General features: G+C 37.0%; 2 protein-coding genes across 3 annotated transcripts; one reads left to right on the top strand and one right to left on the bottom strand.

Annotated features, from left to right (window-relative positions):
- Positions 1-266: 266 nt before the first annotated feature.
- Positions 267-2,875, top strand: LOC132061888 (putative disease resistance RPP13-like protein 1). The gene is made up of 8 exons (XM_059454569.1): positions 267-567; positions 801-883; positions 940-1,254; positions 1,364-1,461; positions 1,610-1,750; positions 1,839-2,207; positions 2,295-2,500; positions 2,682-2,875. The coding sequence occupies exons 1-8, from the start codon at positions 267-269 to the stop codon at positions 2,873-2,875; spliced, it is 1,707 nt and encodes a 568-aa protein (XP_059310552.1).
- Positions 2,876-8,803: 5,928 nt separating this feature from the next.
- On the bottom strand, positions 8,804-14,543 carry LOC132063223 (zinc finger CCCH domain-containing protein 53-like). Of its 2 annotated transcripts, none has more exons than XM_059455683.1 (10): positions 14,140-14,543; positions 12,581-13,802; positions 12,292-12,471; positions 12,014-12,199; positions 11,817-11,911; positions 11,468-11,710; positions 11,167-11,302; positions 10,717-10,917; positions 9,744-9,823; positions 8,804-9,599 (listed from the first exon to the last, which is right to left on the bottom strand). In XM_059455683.1, exons 2-9 carry the CDS (start codon positions 13,615-13,617, stop codon positions 9,790-9,792), a joined length of 2,112 nt encoding a protein of 703 aa, XP_059311666.1. In that variant the 5' UTR covers positions 13,618-13,802; positions 14,140-14,543; the 3' UTR covers positions 8,804-9,599; positions 9,744-9,789. The 2 variants fall into 2 exon arrangements, with proteins under 2 accessions (XP_059311666.1, XP_059311667.1); XM_059455684.1 differs by having other exon boundaries at positions 10,814-10,917.
- Positions 14,544-16,680: the final 2,137 nt, after the last annotated feature.

Raw genomic sequence — 16,680 nt, 5'->3', positions numbered from 1 at the left:
GAATGAATACTTGTATGCACGTCTGATTTCCATAGTTGAGAAGTTAGCACAAATGTTTATAATAATAATAATGGATACCCTTTTTTAACACAAGTGTATAGTTGGCTCCAAAAAAATTAATAATTCCCTTCCTAGGAGAACTAGAGATGTATATTTATTACAGAAGCTTAGGGACAAAAATTGACCATTCTATATATTTGTTTAATTTCTCATATTCAGACAACCTTACTTCAATTTCCATTCTAATAATTCCGCTGAAATTAAGCATGCAAGCTGCGTTGGTACAAGCAGGATTTTCGGCCCTTGGTGCGTTTCTTCAAGTGTTGTTCGACAGGATGGCTACCCGGGAATTCCTGAATTTGTTCCGGGGTAGAAAGAAGGACACCAAGATTTTGAAGAAGCTTAAGACAACATTGAAGACACTTCGTACAGTGCTGGATGATGCGGAGACAAGGGAAATGAGAGACGAGCATGTCCGGGAGTGGCTTGACGACCTTAAAGATGTTGTCTACCACGCTGATGACCGATTGGATGAGCTCAACGTTAGATATTTTGTAATATTTGGAGGTCTTAAATGAACAAACACATCTGTTCATCTCAAATTCTATAAATATAAGAAGACACTCTTGAAGTAGCATATATAAAAATTCGTAGGTATAAACATGGGCTTTGCTGTATCATGAAGGGAATTGCTTGTATCTTCCCCAATATTATACAGGCAATATCTCTTTAAGGAAAGTCGATTTGTCACGCCTCAAAGTCATTTCTTTTCCGATTATGTTTACCTATTTTTCTAACAGTCAACACTGAAGCATTGCGGGTAAAAGTGGAAGGAGAAACCGAAGAAAAACAAGGCGGCCATACAGGCCAAAAGAGTCATCACGTACGTGATACCATCTCATCTTTAAGTGCTAAGTTTGTTGATGAGATAATGCGGAGATAAAGGATACTGTTGAAGAGTTAGAGTGTTTTGGGCAACAAATTGATCTCCTTGGTTTGCGAAAGGGACCAATAATTAATGCTAAGAAAGTGTCTTTAAGTCTACCATCAACTTCTTTGGTTAGTGAATCACTTGTGGTTGGAAGGGATAATGAACTAGAGAAGATAATAAATTTGTTGTTGTCTGAAGATGCAAACAACAAAGAAATTAGTGTAATTCCTGTTGTGGGATTACGTGGAATTGGCAAAACAACTCTTGCTCAAGTTGTTTTCAGTCATGAGAGGGTGAAAAATCATTTCAATTTGAGGGCATGGGTGTGTGTCTGAGAATTATGATCCTTTGAGGATTACAAAATCATTGCTCAAGGAAGTTAGCTCATCAGGGGTAGGTATAAGTGATAACTTTAATATGCTGCAAATTAAGATGAGGGACAGCCTCAAAGATAAAAAGTTCCTCATAATATTGGATGATGTCTGCAATGAGCAATACACTGATTGGGACATCTTCAGGAGCTCTCTTAGGCAAGGTGCAATAGGGACTTAGATCCTTGTGACTACACGCAGTAAGAAGGTGGCATTGATTATGGGCAGTGAACCATGTCATACTTATCACCAATAGGGGATGAACACTGTTGGTCTTTGTTTGACAAGCATGCATTTGGTTTGATAGGTCCGATTGTGTATCCCAAACTGTGAGTAATTGGGGAAAAAATAGTAAAGAAGTGCAAAGGCTTGCCTCTAGCCGTGAAGACAGTGGCAGGTCTTTTGCACTCAAAGCAGGACGTAGAAGAATGGAAGGACGTTTTGACTAGTGATATATGGAATTTGCCACATGGTCCAAATGACATCCTCCCGGCTCTAAGATTGAGTGATAATTATCTGCCTTCTCATCTAAAAAGTTGTTTTGCTCCCTTATCAATATTTCCCAAGGATTACCGTGTTGATCAAGAAGAGATAATACGATTGTGGATTGCCAATGGCCTTCTGCAGCATCCTAAATATGACAAAACAATTGACGATGGAGGGTACCAGTATTTCTGTGAACTAAGGGTTCGATTCTTTTTTCAAAGAAGTGGTAACAATAAGTTTTTAATGCATGATTTGGTCGATGATTTGGGTCAAAGTGTTTCTTCAAAGTTTTGTGATAGGCTGGAGAATAGCTGGCAAAACTATACACCTGAAAGAGTGCAGCACGTCTCATATCTTAAAGAAGATTATGATGTGTTTGAGAAATTCAAAACGGTTAAAGATGCCAAGGGTTTGAGGACGTTAGTACTAGTATAAAAGGGTGAGGGCATGTATTACTACTGGTTACTGGGCAATAAGTTGGTACAAGATTTATTGCCATTTCTTAGCTCTGTAAGAATCTTGTCTTTGTCTCAACATTCTGGAATAAGAGAATTACCTCCTTCAGTAATTGGCAGTTTGAAACATCTCCGGCTTTTAGATTTATCTTCAACAGAAATTGTAAAGTTGCCAGGATCAGTATCTACTCTGTACAATCTTCAGATGTTGTTGTTGTCAGGCTGTGCATATCTTAATGAATTGCCCAAAGGATTAGGTAAACTAATTAACAGTCAGCTTGACATTACAGATACTAGAAGACTAAGGAAAATGCCATATTAAATAAGTAGGCTGAAGAACTTAATATACCTGAGCAAATTATAGTGGGAATGGCAAAGAGTTGAGGATTCTAGATATGGGTGAACTGCAACATCTTTGTGGCGACTTACATATTTCAGGGTTAGAGAATGTTGTTAATGAAAGGGATGCAACCAGTGCAAATCAGAAGCTAATTGAAAATCTCATAATGGAATGGAGTGATTCTGAAGTTGAAAATTCAGTTAGTGTGAGGGACACACTTGAAAAGTTACAGCCACATATGGGCCTAAAATCCCTAAAACTCTTATCACTTCGGCGGGACAAAATTCCCTGATGGGCTTGGAGATAATTCATTTGTGAATTTAGAGACCTTACACCTTGAGAGCTGCAACAACTGCTTCTCCTTACCAGCCCTTGGTCAACTAGCTTCTTTGAAATTCCTCACAATAAGCAAAATGGATAAAATAAGAAATGTAGGGAAAGAATTTTATGGCGATAACTCTGCTATTAGACCATTCCAATCTCTAATCTTCCTGAAGTTTGAGCAAATGATGGCATGGGAGAGATGGCAAGTATTGAGCAACGGGGTGTTCTCTAGTCTTGAAGAGCTGCACATAAGAAAATGTCCCCAGCTAAATGGGGATTTTCCCTCCGAACCTTTGTCCCTTAAAAAGCTTGAAATGATAGACTGCCCAAAGATCATGCCTCCACATGGTGGGATGAGCTCACTTCAGATCCAAGCTGGTTTTCTGCAATACTTGCCATCGCTTCAAAAATTGCATGTGTATGGCATGTCAAACTTGCAGGAATTTCCTCTGAGAAGACTACCCCTTTCACTAAAAGAACTTCTCATTGGTGCCTGTGATACATTGAAGTTTGAGCTACTCATGAATGACATTAGAATCTGCAACACCTCCCTGGAGACTTTGACAATTGAAAATTGCGACTCGCTGCCTGATTTTCCCTTAGGGATGTTCCCTGGATTACAAGTCCTCAAGATTAGTGGCTGCAATCTTCAAACAATCTCACTCCACTGTGGTGTACTAACTCTGAACCGGCAGAGACGTACTATCTGGAATTGTGAAAAGCTTAAGTTGCTGCCCACACAGATGAACCGCCTTCCTTCAATCTCTACACTTTTTTGACTTAAGTAAATGTCAAGAAATTGAGAGATTTCCAGAAGGGGGCTTGCCATCTAACCTTCATATTCTTTACATAATTGGTTGCAACAAGCTCATGACAAGCCAACATGAATGGGGACTGCAGACTCTCACGCGTCTCAGATATTGTCGTATTCAAAGCTCGGATGTAGAATCATTCCCGGCTGATTCTATATTTCCTCCTAGTCTTGAGACTCTCACCCTCGCACATCATCCAAATCTGCTGACGCTAAACTACAAGGGACTTCAAAATCTCACCTCCCTTCAACATCTAACCATCTGGAACTGCCGTCAGCTGCAGTCATTGCCTGAAGAAGGCTTGCCCTCCTCACTGTCTGTACTGGATATTAATGGATGTGGATTGCTAAATTGACGCTTAGAGAGCGAGAAGGAAGAGGATTGGGAGATGGTAAGGCACACTTGCTGTGTTTGTTTAGATCAAAAGCTCATACGCGGTTGTGATTAAGGTATTAAATTCTCTATTTTGTTCTTTTTTACATCCTTTAAAACAATGTTTCCTCATTTTTATTTTGATGTGTTATACTGTTAAATGCCAGCTAAAACGTTCTTACATGTACAAAAGTATATACATATCTTAAAACAAAGAACATTTGCTTCAATATTGTTGACTTTTTTCATGCATGAAAATGATAAACAGTACAAGTATCAATCATATCTATATCAGGATATATGGTGACTCATACACATTTGTGAATGTGGTATTGAGTACTCTATTCTGAAGCCATGAAAAGTCTTCTAGTTGAAACTTTTTCTTTTTTTATTCCTTTGTCCCTTTAAACTCAGGAAAATGTTCTGAAGGTTAAATACTACAATCAGATGGAAGTAATCAACCTTAACAATTGATTTTATGCAGATGAAATAACGTATTTTTGTCTTAAGATATCCTACATTCTTAAGGTGATTCATGTGCTTATTGATTCAAAGACTTTCTTTTTAGATAAAGGAAATGGGAAATTTTGGAAAGAAGCATACTATCGTTATTCCAGATTTTGCTTGGACTATACTAACACCCCAAGATTGAGCGCAGGTCAAGAATTTGTTGAAGAAACAAAGGTAGCAACTTCTTCTTCTTCTTCTTGGACTTTACAATCATCTAACTAGCTAAGGACTTGTTCTGTTCATATAAAGGACACTTCCACAGATGTGGATCAAAATTTAAATTTGATGGGTTAGATCTGTTTCCAGTGAAAACGGACTTAATCAGAAAATTAGTTAGATATTTGTTTTTATAGAGTTTGAAGACAAGTGAATCGTATCCAATCCCGAGAGCTCTATAATTAGCCCGGTTCGGAGTAATAGTGATTAGAGGTAAGGCACAAATGAGCTACAAAGATAGGTAATGATTCAAGAAGCTCAAAATGATTAAATAATCAACTTATGTATATTGCCCTCTTGAGAGAAAAAAGTATCAGTTACAAGAGTGTGAGCCAGAAGATGTCTTCCTTCTACCCTAAGCTATCTTTATATAAGCCAAGTTTAGACTTTTCAAACCCCAAAGTACGGGTGATGTGACCTCTCTGCAGCCCCAACGTGCGGCACTATGATCGAGGCCTGTGGACGTGACTTGAGTTGATAGGAGTGAGAGCTAGCTGGATGGATTTTCCAGACTTATCGAGCATCCGGTCTCATAAGCTAACCCTGGGTGCACCTTTTATCCAATACAAGACCTTCGGCAAATCCCTTATGATATGCCAGATCCGGCTCGGTTATTGATAGAGTGAATAGATCTGTCATTTCTTAAAACTCTCTTTTGATTCAAAGTCGTAGTGTAACGTGTATCCTCCCCTGTTTCGGTCATAGAATATAGGATAGTCATATTATAGTCTTTTCCAACGCAATAAAGTTACATCCCCATGCCTCATAGTTCCGGCAACAACAAAAGCTGCAAAAAAGACAGCAGCGATACTATTAGAAAGGACGATTTCAATATTTCTCATACGTAATCTTTTGTATAGACGTTGTGGCGGACAGATGCTAAGATGTCAAGCTAGCCTCAGCAAATCGGACATAAGCAAAAGACCTAAATCCCCAAAGAGGATAGCAATTCTCTTCCAGTGCTTTGATGTTGAGTTCAAAGAGTAACCTATAAGAAAAAATGATTGAATCTAAAGGATCTACTGCTGGATAAATACCTTTGGCAGCCAATCCTCTTGATAGTACGGTAGTAGCATCTAAATGTGCAAATGTTGTTTTTAGCACTGAATTCATTGTACTTTTGAAATTATGGGTTCAAATTTAGTGTTTGTTAAGATTTTGAAGGTTTCTCGCATATATATATTTAAACGTTGTCTTGAAAATACTGAGTTCAAATGAACGTACAGCACAAAAGTTGCATTCGCCATTGATCTTGCATATTTTATGATGAGTTTTTTTTTTTTTTAATTATTTCTCTCGTAATTTCTTGTTATTCGATTTTTGTTTACTACTCCCTCCGTCCCAAAAAGATTGTCTTATTTTGACTTGGCACGTAGTTTAAAAAATAAAGGAAGACTTTAGAAATATGATCCAAAACAAGCCTTAAATATTTGTGTGGCTGTAAATCATCTTATAAAGTTAAATTGTTTCTAAATATAGAAATGTGCTAATTTTTTGAGACAAATTATTAAGGAAATTAAGACAATTTTGTTGGGACGGAAAGAGTATTTGTTGTTTCTTTTACTTTGATTATCGTATTTTTTTTTGTTACTGTTCCTTTTAAGAATGCTTTGTCATGTTTTCTTTCGTATTTTATCATGGCTCCTTCATTCTTGCTATTTTCTTTTCTCGAACTGCTTTTAAATGTTTTTCCTTGAGCTGAGGAAATATCGAAAACAATCTCTCCACCTTCCAAGGTAGGGATAAGGTCTGCGTACACATTACCCTCCCAGACTCCATTCGTAAAATTATACTGGGTATGTTGTTGTTGTTGTTTATTGTTTGTTACTAAAAGTTTATCAAAACACTTTTGAGATTATATTAGAGTTTCAATATAATTCATCTCCTTTTTTGCTTTTCTTCTTCTTTTTAGTACGAGTTACCCAATTGATAATTTCTAGGTGATGTGTTTAACAAAAAGGTAGTAATATATACCTTTGAAAAATATGTTCGTTATACTTTACGGTCATACACACTCTATCATTAGCAAATTGTCTAGTAAAATAAAAGAAATAATATCTTAGATGGTGACTCAACTATGGGTGTTTCACTTAGAGTCACTCAACTTTATTTCTAATCAGAAAGTCACTCAACTATGAGTGTTTCACTCAGAAAGACCTCAACTTTGTTTTCTAACCAGAAAGTCACTCAGCTATTGGCATTTCACATATAAAGTGACTTAACTTATTTAAGTGATTTTTTAATTACATTTTGTTGATTTTTATTTAAAGTTAAAATTTTAATCATTTTATTGACCCGTCCACTTAACCCGACCCACTAGAAATATATTGGCCAAGACCTTTAATTTTACCCTCATTCCCTCCTAAATCATCCTACAAAATCACAATGATGAAAACTAATAGTTTTATCGAGCTAGTTACACCAAGGTTATTCTTAAGCAATCCAAAAGACGACGCTATTCAATTTTATTCACAGGTTAGACATAATTCAATTTTTTTTTTTTTCCTATGGTACCATTTATTCTGATTGTCTAAGGTTAGTTTAATCAAATAATGTGGTCCTTGTTCCTTGTTTTCTTTTTCTTTATTTTTAAAAGGTATCTAATTCTGTGTCACGGAGATTTAATAGCCCCCTAAATCGAGAGAGAAGGAAAGGAGGAATTCGTTATAATTCTGTAGGTCGATTTAGCATGGAATGAGGCTAAAATAAAAAGTCTTCGTCAATATATTTCTAGTGGATCGGGTTAAGTGGGCGGGTCAACAAAATGATTAAAATGGGTATTTGTTTATTTATTACACTTTTGGCTTTAAATGAAAATCATTAAAATGTAATTAAAAATCACTTAAATAGATTGTGTGACTTTGTATGTGAAACATAAATAGTTGAGTGACTTTCTGATTAGAAAACAAAATTGAGTGACTTTCTGAGTTAAACACTCATAATTGAGTGATTTTCTGATTAGAAAATAAAATTGAGTGACTTTTTGAATAAATACCTATAATTAAGTGACCATTTGAGATATTATCTCCAAAGTAAAAGGATAAATTTGAAACTATTTGAAAAATTTACCAAGTTCACGCTAGAACTCCATAAAGATTAAGGACAAATGAAAAATAATTTGCTAAGTAACAAAAGGAGAACAAATAACCCGAAAGTATGACGGGATAAAATAAATATTTTATAAAGTGAAAGAGGTAAATTTAAACCTTTTTCCGTTTTTATTTTTCTCAAAAATAACGCAATCCGACCGTTCAGTACGATAGGACCTATGTTGGCCATTGGAAAACAGTCCGCAAAACCATCAAGGAAAGGTAAAAGTGGTCTACAGGACCAGCGTCCCGCTCCTCACTCTTCTAAGCCCAAGCATTTTTTCACTGCTTTTTGAAATCCAAAGCCTTTAAAACTGACTTTATTGTTGCATTATATATAACTCTCGCACATCCTCCTTTGCAAACTGATTCCACTTTACTCAATGTCAAAATTCAATTTTTTTACTAACTTCGAGGGGTAAAAAAGAAAGGTAAAAGAAAATATATCTCTTTCTCATGCACACACATTCAAAAAGCCACTGCTCCCAAAAGATTCCTGAACCGTTCACTCTTTTGTCATATGCGTGGTGTTTTCACATCTACCTTTTTACATCTGTGTTTGTCCTTGAGTAAAAAATAAACCCACTTAGTACAACCACTTAGACACATTGTACAACATGCAGAGCATGAAAGAGAAAGAACATGGACAGTCACGTGGGTGTTGGTGATTGGGACCCACACACTATGACAAAAAAAATTATATTGATGAGTAGGACCCACAATGAAGTGTCAGCACCATTCCATGTGATGGTGTGTCTGTATGTGACCCCCTTCTTTTCTTTATATATTATATTAAAGAGAGGGAAAAGGACAACTGCAATGGAGAGACAAATTTCTAAAAAGAGAAATTGTTAAAAAACACAAACAAGAGTAATTACATTGAGAAAAAGACACCAATTAAAGCTAAAACATGAAACTTCCTCCATTTTCCTCCTTTTCTGTCTGTTTACATCTTTGATTGATATTGATATACTATCTAATGCTTCTCAATTACAACAAAGAGTTGAAAATTAAAAACAAAATGAAAAAAGGTAACAGCTAACACATGGTAGAGACACTACCATTTCTTTTTTGTACCTAAATGCAGCTGCCACTAATATATTACTACTGATAAAGCTATACGCTAAAGCATACAATTAAAGTTACAACAAAGGAGCTTCCCCTTTGCCTACCAGATGAGTATTTTCCGAAATTACATATATTTCATTTTCTTGACTTCTCTTTACCTTCACTTGAAGTCTTGATTACTCTTCTGCCTTCTGCCTTCTGCTTTCTGCATCTTCTATACAAGTGATTACAACATAAAACAGAAAACAAAAACAAAAAAAACACTAATCTTTGGGTTGTCTCAGTACACAAGTGGACACCCAAGAATGCTTAGGGAAAGGAGGAAGGAAATTACATTCCAAAAGGTTGATGCTTTGGATTTTTCTTTTTTACCTATGGCTAATTTTCCTTTTTCTTTGACCTGTGGTCCAGCCTCAACTACAACAGATATGGAAAAAGATACTGAAAAAACATTTTACAAAAGTGAGATGGAAATGGCTGTCACACATCATTCTTCTTTTTTATGTAGTATGCATATTTGTATTGTAGTAGCAGTAAGTAGTGTATGTGTTTGCTGGCTGATGCTGGCTGCTTCTTGATAGTATTTTTTTCTTTTGGGGTTACATTCGTCATCTTTCTTTCCTTCCTGTGGAAACAATAACACAAGAAAAGGCCAAAAAACAAGCAACCAACATCAATAAAAGAACAAGTACCAAGATGTTGGTATCTGAGGGAAAGAAGAATTAATTAATCAGCCAAAGGATGAAAAAGAAAATATGTGACAACTTACCTAAACTAAGGAAGCTAAACTACGTAACATAACAAGCTGTCCAGGCCTACATTCCAATGGTGCCATGTCCTGAGGAGAACCTGCATTAATGATCATTATTGGACTTTCCTTATAATATTCATATATATAAACAAATAGAGTAAAGCATCAAAAATACCCAATTTGACCCTCCATTATACTTTTGGGCAATTCATACCTTCGTTAGCAAATCGTCTATTTGCCCTCAATCTTATTGGAGCTCCAACTTGAAGTATAAAGGAGAATTTTAATGCATAGTCAGATCGGTGATGTTATCATGAGAAGTGTGGGAAGTCGACAAGTGTAATCGATGGTTGAAGGACCTATCGAGTTGCATTAATTTCCCGTGGCTAGTACGGAAAGCAAAGGCTAAATTTGGACATTTTTCCCGTGGCTAGTACGGAAAGCAAAGGCTAAATTTGGACATTTTTCCCGTGGCTAGTACGGAAAGCAAAAGTTAAATTTGGACATTTTTCCCGTGGTTAGTACGGAAAGCAAAGGCTAAATTTGGACATTTTTCCAGTGGCTAGTATGGCAAGCAAAGGCTAAATGTGGACATTTTTCCCGTGGCTAGTACGGAAAGCAAAGGCTAACTTTGGACATTTTTCTCGTGGCTAGTATGGAAAGCAAAGGCTAAACTTTGGACATTTTTCCCGTGGCTAGTACGGAAAGCAAAGGCTAAATTTGGACATTTTCCCCGTGGCTAGTACGGAAAGCAAAGGCTAAATTTGGACATGTTTCCAAATAATTTTGACACGTGGAATCCACTCGGTTCACAATGGAGCTCCGTTAATGTCGGGCAAATACATGACGATTACTAACGCAAGGGTATGAAAGGCCCACACAAGTATAATTAAGATATTTCACATAGTAAATGAGTAAATTTGAACATTTTCTTTCTAAAATATATAATAAAAACGAGATGGAAACACCAAGTCTAAGTAGTGAAATGCACCTAGGCACTTGGAAGTAACATGATTTGAAAGGAGTGATGTCTAGTGTACTAGTAGCAGGAAGCAAGGAGGAAGAAGGTGATGCATTTAATCCAGCACCTTTGTCAGCTTCTCCAGCAGCATCATCATTTGAGAAAGTTGTGATGAAGTCTCCAGCTGCTTTAGGCGATGCAAATGGACTATCTGGTAGATTATGCTCCAAGCTGCCACATTTGTTACCAAATTTACTTGAATCAGAATCAGACAACATAGAAATGCAGTTACTCAAATTGAGAAATTACCAATGCATCAAGAAAGACTTTGATTTATCAGATACTCAAATTGAGAAATTACCAAATGCATCAAGAAAGACCTTGGTTTATAATATTTTCCATTAACAGGGATGTATCCAAAAGTAACAAATATACTGGCTTTGGTAAATTTAAAATATAGCAAAGTTAATGGACTATTACTTTTCTTGAAAATCATTTGCCTCCTCCTTGGAACTTTCTTTGCCATTGCTATTTTCATCTTTAGCTGTGAGATTTCCGTTTGTTTGCTCCGCGGAAACAGCAGCAAAATTGGTCATTTTTGGTGCAAAACCATTCTCTGCAACAAAACAAACACCAAAGAGTCAACATCTTCATTCTGAAATTTTAGCCTAAAACCCCATTTCCATAATTATTCAATCAACTAAGCTTCAATTTCAACCTAGTGCAGAATCTATCTATGTATTCATGTCACTCTATTCAAGCAAAACTCAAGACATTATACCTTCTCGGCTGCTGAAGTCGGTTGAACGAACCATATTTTGATTGAAGAAGCCTGGAGAGTGAGGTGGGGATGGGATAACCGCACCCAGGGAAAGGGCACGGTGATGAGTGCTCCTCTTGACATCAAGAAGCTGTAAATTCATCAATCTCCTGCTTTGGAGCTCAATCGCCTGTTGCAGATCAGCTTGTTCTTCCAATTTTCTCCTCCACATCGCATCTTGACTATTGTAAAACATTCTTGCACCTAATACAATAAGTAAACTAGGAATTAAAAGTTGAAACTTTTGGGAAGCCATCACATTCTAGTGATAAAAGAATACCAGAAATCAATCCCTAATGTTGTTTCTTACCAAGCTGAAGATCAAAAGGATCATTCGACTCTAGACCAGTAGGACTACCACATCCAGTGAATTCTCCTCTCTCCATCTGCTGTTGGTGTTGCTTCCTGCAATTTCAACCCCAAAAACAAAGTATCAATATAAAGGAATCAAAAACTTTGAAGGATCAACATACACTACATAAGTACTTCTAGTTGAAGAATTAATACCTAAACTTCTCTGGAACTTTGCCTTTCTCTTTGTATGGCTTGACAAGCACCCTAGCATCACATACAAAATGAGGGTTTCCTTTGGCAAGAATGGTCTTCACAGTCTCTGGGTAAACAAATGTAACAAAACCAAACATCCGCTTTTGCTGGTATGGAATCCTCACATCTTGAACAGGCCCATAAGTGCTAGAAAAATCAAGAATAACAAGATTTAAGAAACCAAAATTACTTTCAATGAGGCCAAACCTTAATTCATTGAATTTTCAAACAAATAATACCTGAAATAATTTGATACATCCTCTTCTTTGAAAGTACTGTCAGCTGGAAATGTCAAGTAAATTTGCCTTGAACCTGGATTTGCTATCCCAGCTCCACCATTCATTCCAAAATCCCCTCTTTCAAAGCGATTTCTGCTCAACTTATGCATGTCATCACCCATCATCAATGCTGCAGCTGCTCTGTAGAAATTTCCCACAAAGAATCAGTCTAAAGTTTCAACTTTTAGTAACACCACAAAGACAAAAAAGGTTTCTTTTTTTTTTTTTTTTTTTTTTTTGGTTTCCAAACCTGGGACTACTCTCAGCAGACTGCAACTGTTGCTGCTGAAGAAAGTTGATGCATTTGTTAGCAGCCATAGGAGAGAGAGGGAAGTTAGAAGAAGCCATGAGTTGAGAAGCTGTGGCTGCTGCTAGTCTTTGCTGCTGAGCAGACTTAGATCTGAGAAGTTCTTGGCAATGTTCCATCATCTCAAACTTGCTTGGTGACCCAACTTCCTCTCCAGGGCCAGCACCATGGAGGAACCTACAGCTACTTCCATTCTTACAATACCCTCTAGCAAAATAGAGACAAGGTTTCCAGCCACTTGGGTCATCAGGCCCCAAGCAAATATCACTCACAGAGCAGCTCCTTCTATGGGGGAGGCCGTTGACTCCACCACCACCCCAGTTGTATGAAGAGAAAAGCATGGAATCCCCACTTGGACTTGAGGCTAAATCTTGCTGCTGCTGCTGTTGTGGGTAATAAACATCAGGATTTTTAGGCCCCAAGGTTGGTGACCCATCATTCAAGAAGGAAAGTTGTTCCTGTAGTTGAAACTCATCTATCAAGTCCACTTCTCCACTACTACAATAAAAGGGTGGAGCAGAAGAATTCATGGTGGAATTTTTCATGGAAGCACTAGGACTAACTAGATCAGCTTCTTGGAAGTCAGAGAAGCTAGGAGTAGTACTCCAAGAAGCAGAAACAGTTGAAGAGTGGTTGTTACTAGTTATGCTAAGAGGTGAAGGAAGGTTTAGACCACCAAGAATCCTTCCAGAAGTGGCTGAAGAAGAAGAATTCTGCCTTGAGAAACACACTGAACCACCAAAAGGTGAAGGTGAAGAAGGAGTTGAAGGTGTAGAAGGTGAATTTGAAGAAAGACCAAGTTCTTTTCTTGCTTTAAGAATCACTGAGTGAAGTAAAGCTTCTGGACCAAAAGCTAATCTGATCATTTCTTTCTCACCATTGTCTTGTATCAGAAGAATCCCCATGATTTTGGGGGCATTTTCAGGATCCAAATTTTGAATCCTTTGGAAAACAATTTTTGTTGCTTCATATGCATCCATAACTTCAGTCTCTTTTTGGGGGTTGGTAGTAGATTCAAATCCAACCCTCAAACTTCCTTTTTGTCTTTGTTGAAGTAAAGACTGTCCAGAAAAGTAAAGAAAAATCTTTTCTTTTCCACCACGAACTAGTAATACACCAGCTGTTTCTTAACAAGATTCAAGTTTGCTCCTTTCTCATAGTCTTCCTGCAAAAAACAACCAAGAAAAAGGAAAAGAAAATGTTAAGAGAAAAAGTAGAAAACTCTAAAGTGGAAATCTCCCGTGGGGGGAGAAAGAAGATAGATGAAAAAAGTAAAGGATTCCCTTAATTGAAAGGAAAATAGGTAGTTGTATTTCTCTATAAAGAAAGCTGAAAGCTGTAGTTACAACAGCAAACTACAAACAAAACACAGATGACCAAAAAAACAAGAAAAAAAATAATACTATAAGAACAGTAAAGCTGGAAGCTTTCTTTCTTTGCTCTTATTTCTTTTACCAAATTGAAACAAAAAGATTAGACCTGATCTCAAAAGTGCAGCTTACCCATAAAAAATCTCTCTTTCTTCTACTACAAAATCTTTCACTTCCTCTTTATTTCCATTTTCTTCCAATTTTCCAACATGGGGTTGTTAACAAACTAGTCTTAACTGCAAGAGAAAGCAGTAAACCACCGCCCTGTGTATTTCTATGCAGCCTGCAATAAGCAGCAGTAGTAGCAGGAGCAACTTGACAGCAACAGAAACAGCAAACCCATATAAATATTTAACAGTAGTAGTAGCCACCCAACCCACCCCACGTCACCCCCACCCCCACCCCCCACGTCAAAACAAGCGTTTTTTTTTTTCTCGGGGTTATCAGTAAGTGAAAGCTAAAATCTTTCTTTCTATTTCTTTCTATTTCTATACATACATTAAAGTAATTACAAATATTTCTATTTCTTTCAAGGAGATTTTAATTGATTAAAATAAATGAGAAAGAAAGAGAGGAGAGTGAGTGAGTGAGTGTGTACTTAAGTGGATCCAGATCTACTTAGAAATGATGCACGTTCTCTCTTTGCAATTTAACCTTGTTCTGACACAGTGAGCCCTCCATATTTCCTCTACTACTTTCTCTGATTGTTGTAATTACAAGGCTAGTGAATAATCCCCAAGCGCGGTTTTGAGGCGAGTGGATTACACGCTGCCATGGCATTGTGTGGGACCCATATTGTGTTTTTCCATTATTGAGTTGTCTTCCATTATAATTTATGATAGAGCCTGTATTGATTGGTTTGGTTAATACAATCCTCTTAGCCTGGTGTTGGAGGAGAAAAATGAGTTAATGCTTTACTGCAAGAACAGTTTTTTTCAGCTGTCACAACTGTGAAGTACTACATAAAAGCTAGAACGGGTAGTATGTAAAAAGCATATTCAAACTCATTTTAACTTGAACTAGAATCTTTCATTTGTAATTTCATCGAACAACATGATTAATTAAGAGGGGTTTGAGGGTAAAAAAATTATCCGCTATCTATGTTTAATATTAAATTAATGAATGCATAATATGTATTTGTACATATATTTTTATCACTAAAATATAGTTAATTAATGCAATGTCATGACCCAAATTACCAAATCGTGATGGCACTAGTCCCACCGTATTAGTAAACCCACACCAATCATTAATAGCCCAAAAAGAAGGGGAAATACTAAAAAGTGGAAATAAATCATACAAGTCAATTTCAAGTCTTAAATCATCCTTAGATAAAATACTAAGAAGTTATTTCATCAATCCCCAAAATCTGATGTCACCATAATACAAGGACTACTAAGAGTATGAAATAGTCTGAAATACATAAGAAACTGTCTGAGCTGAAGAAGACAGAAAATAAAGGATAAGGAGAATCCGGAGCCATTCAGAATCCAAGGAGCTCACCTCGGTTTCTCGAGCAAGGCTTTAGCGGGCAGCTTGGTAGTCGCAAGCTCCACCCGTGCAAGGAACCGAGTCTGCACGCAAAAAGCGTGAGTAAAATAAACAACGGGTACTCAGCAGCATCGTTGACCAACCTTTTCGAAACAGAGACGAAGGTTGGTTCACGATACCACAACCACACTTGTCCGCCATTAGTCCAAAATACGAGATAACCATACTTTAACAAATAAGCTCACATAGCAAATAGAATTCAAGATAAAGCAAGTCAAATACCAAATTCACAACAATAACATAAAGTAATGATGAATGATATGCAAGGCCTTTGTTTCCACTTCTCGATATACACACGTTCGAAGATTAACGAATCGTGACCCATGGGGGGCTCATGAGGCCCATATATCACCGCTTCGGAAATTCATTGGATCACGGACCGCTCCGGTAGCAACCTCGGATCACGGTTTCCACATGTCGTATCTCAAGTACGTACCTGTCACTTCGCCGACCGGACCCATTTTGTCAGCGGAACGCGCTAAAGAATCATCACTCTCCATAACAAGATCCCATCGAACTCACAATCATATCCTCAAATCGTATGCATGAATACATGTAATGTATGAATATGACATACATCAAATGTCACGACCCAAATAGCCGTGAGTGGCACTCAGACTAATTCTCCTAGTGGGCGAACCAATCCCCTTAACCAATTATCATTTAATTAATCAATTTTAAAATATTCAAGGATATAATGATAATAATAATAACCAAACTGTCTAGTCATGCCATATATAAATAAGGTGCGGAAATCCTAACTATTACAACCCTAAAATCTGAAAGTCATTGTAGAAGGACTCTAAAATATAACTGTCTAAAAAATGAATAACTGTCTGTAAATGTAAATAATGTTTGGAATGAAAGTAGACATCAAAATAAGAAAGATCTTCAGGCGGCATGGCATGGATAGGAGCTCACCCTCGGGTCTGATCAAGAATTGGCCTCAAGCTAAATATGAGGTCTGGAAGATGTCTCTGGCACATAATCCGCACTCAAACAAAAAGTGCAGCAAGGTAGTATCGGTACAAACACTATGTACCGGTAGATATCATAGGCCGACTAAGATTAGTATCATGCATACGTTCATAAAATTAATAACATAGGCAGATAGGCACAACA

Source organism: Lycium ferocissimum, chromosome 7, assembly GCF_029784015.1.
Source record: "Lycium ferocissimum isolate CSIRO_LF1 chromosome 7, AGI_CSIRO_Lferr_CH_V1, whole genome shotgun sequence".
In the NCBI taxonomy this organism is placed as follows: domain Eukaryota; kingdom Viridiplantae; phylum Streptophyta; class Magnoliopsida; order Solanales; family Solanaceae; genus Lycium; species Lycium ferocissimum.
This window is presented reverse-complemented; position numbering and strand designations above follow the sequence as displayed.

Coding starts and splice junctions, on each gene's coding strand:
- LOC132061888 (XM_059454569.1), top strand. CDS start 267: ATGCAAGCTGCGTTGGTACAAGCAGGATTTTCGGCCCTTGGTGCGTTT. Junction 884..939: donor CAGGCCAAAAGAGTCATCAC/GTACGTGATACC, acceptor GATAATGCGGAG/ATAAAGGATACTGTTGAAGA. Junction 1,255..1,363: donor ATTTCAATTTGAGGGCATGG/GTGTGTGTCTGA, acceptor CTGCAAATTAAG/ATGAGGGACAGCCTCAAAGA.
- LOC132063223 (XM_059455683.1), bottom strand. CDS start 13,617: ATGGATGCATATGAAGCAACAAAAATTGTTTTCCAAAGGATTCAAAAT. Junction 12,472..12,580: donor TCTGCTGAGAGTAGTCCCAG/GTTTGGAAACCA, acceptor AAATTTCTACAG/AGCAGCTGCAGCATTGATGA. Junction 11,912..12,013: donor AAAGTTCCAGAGAAGTTTAG/GTATTAATTCTT, acceptor TTGAAATTGCAG/GAAGCAACACCAACAGCAGA.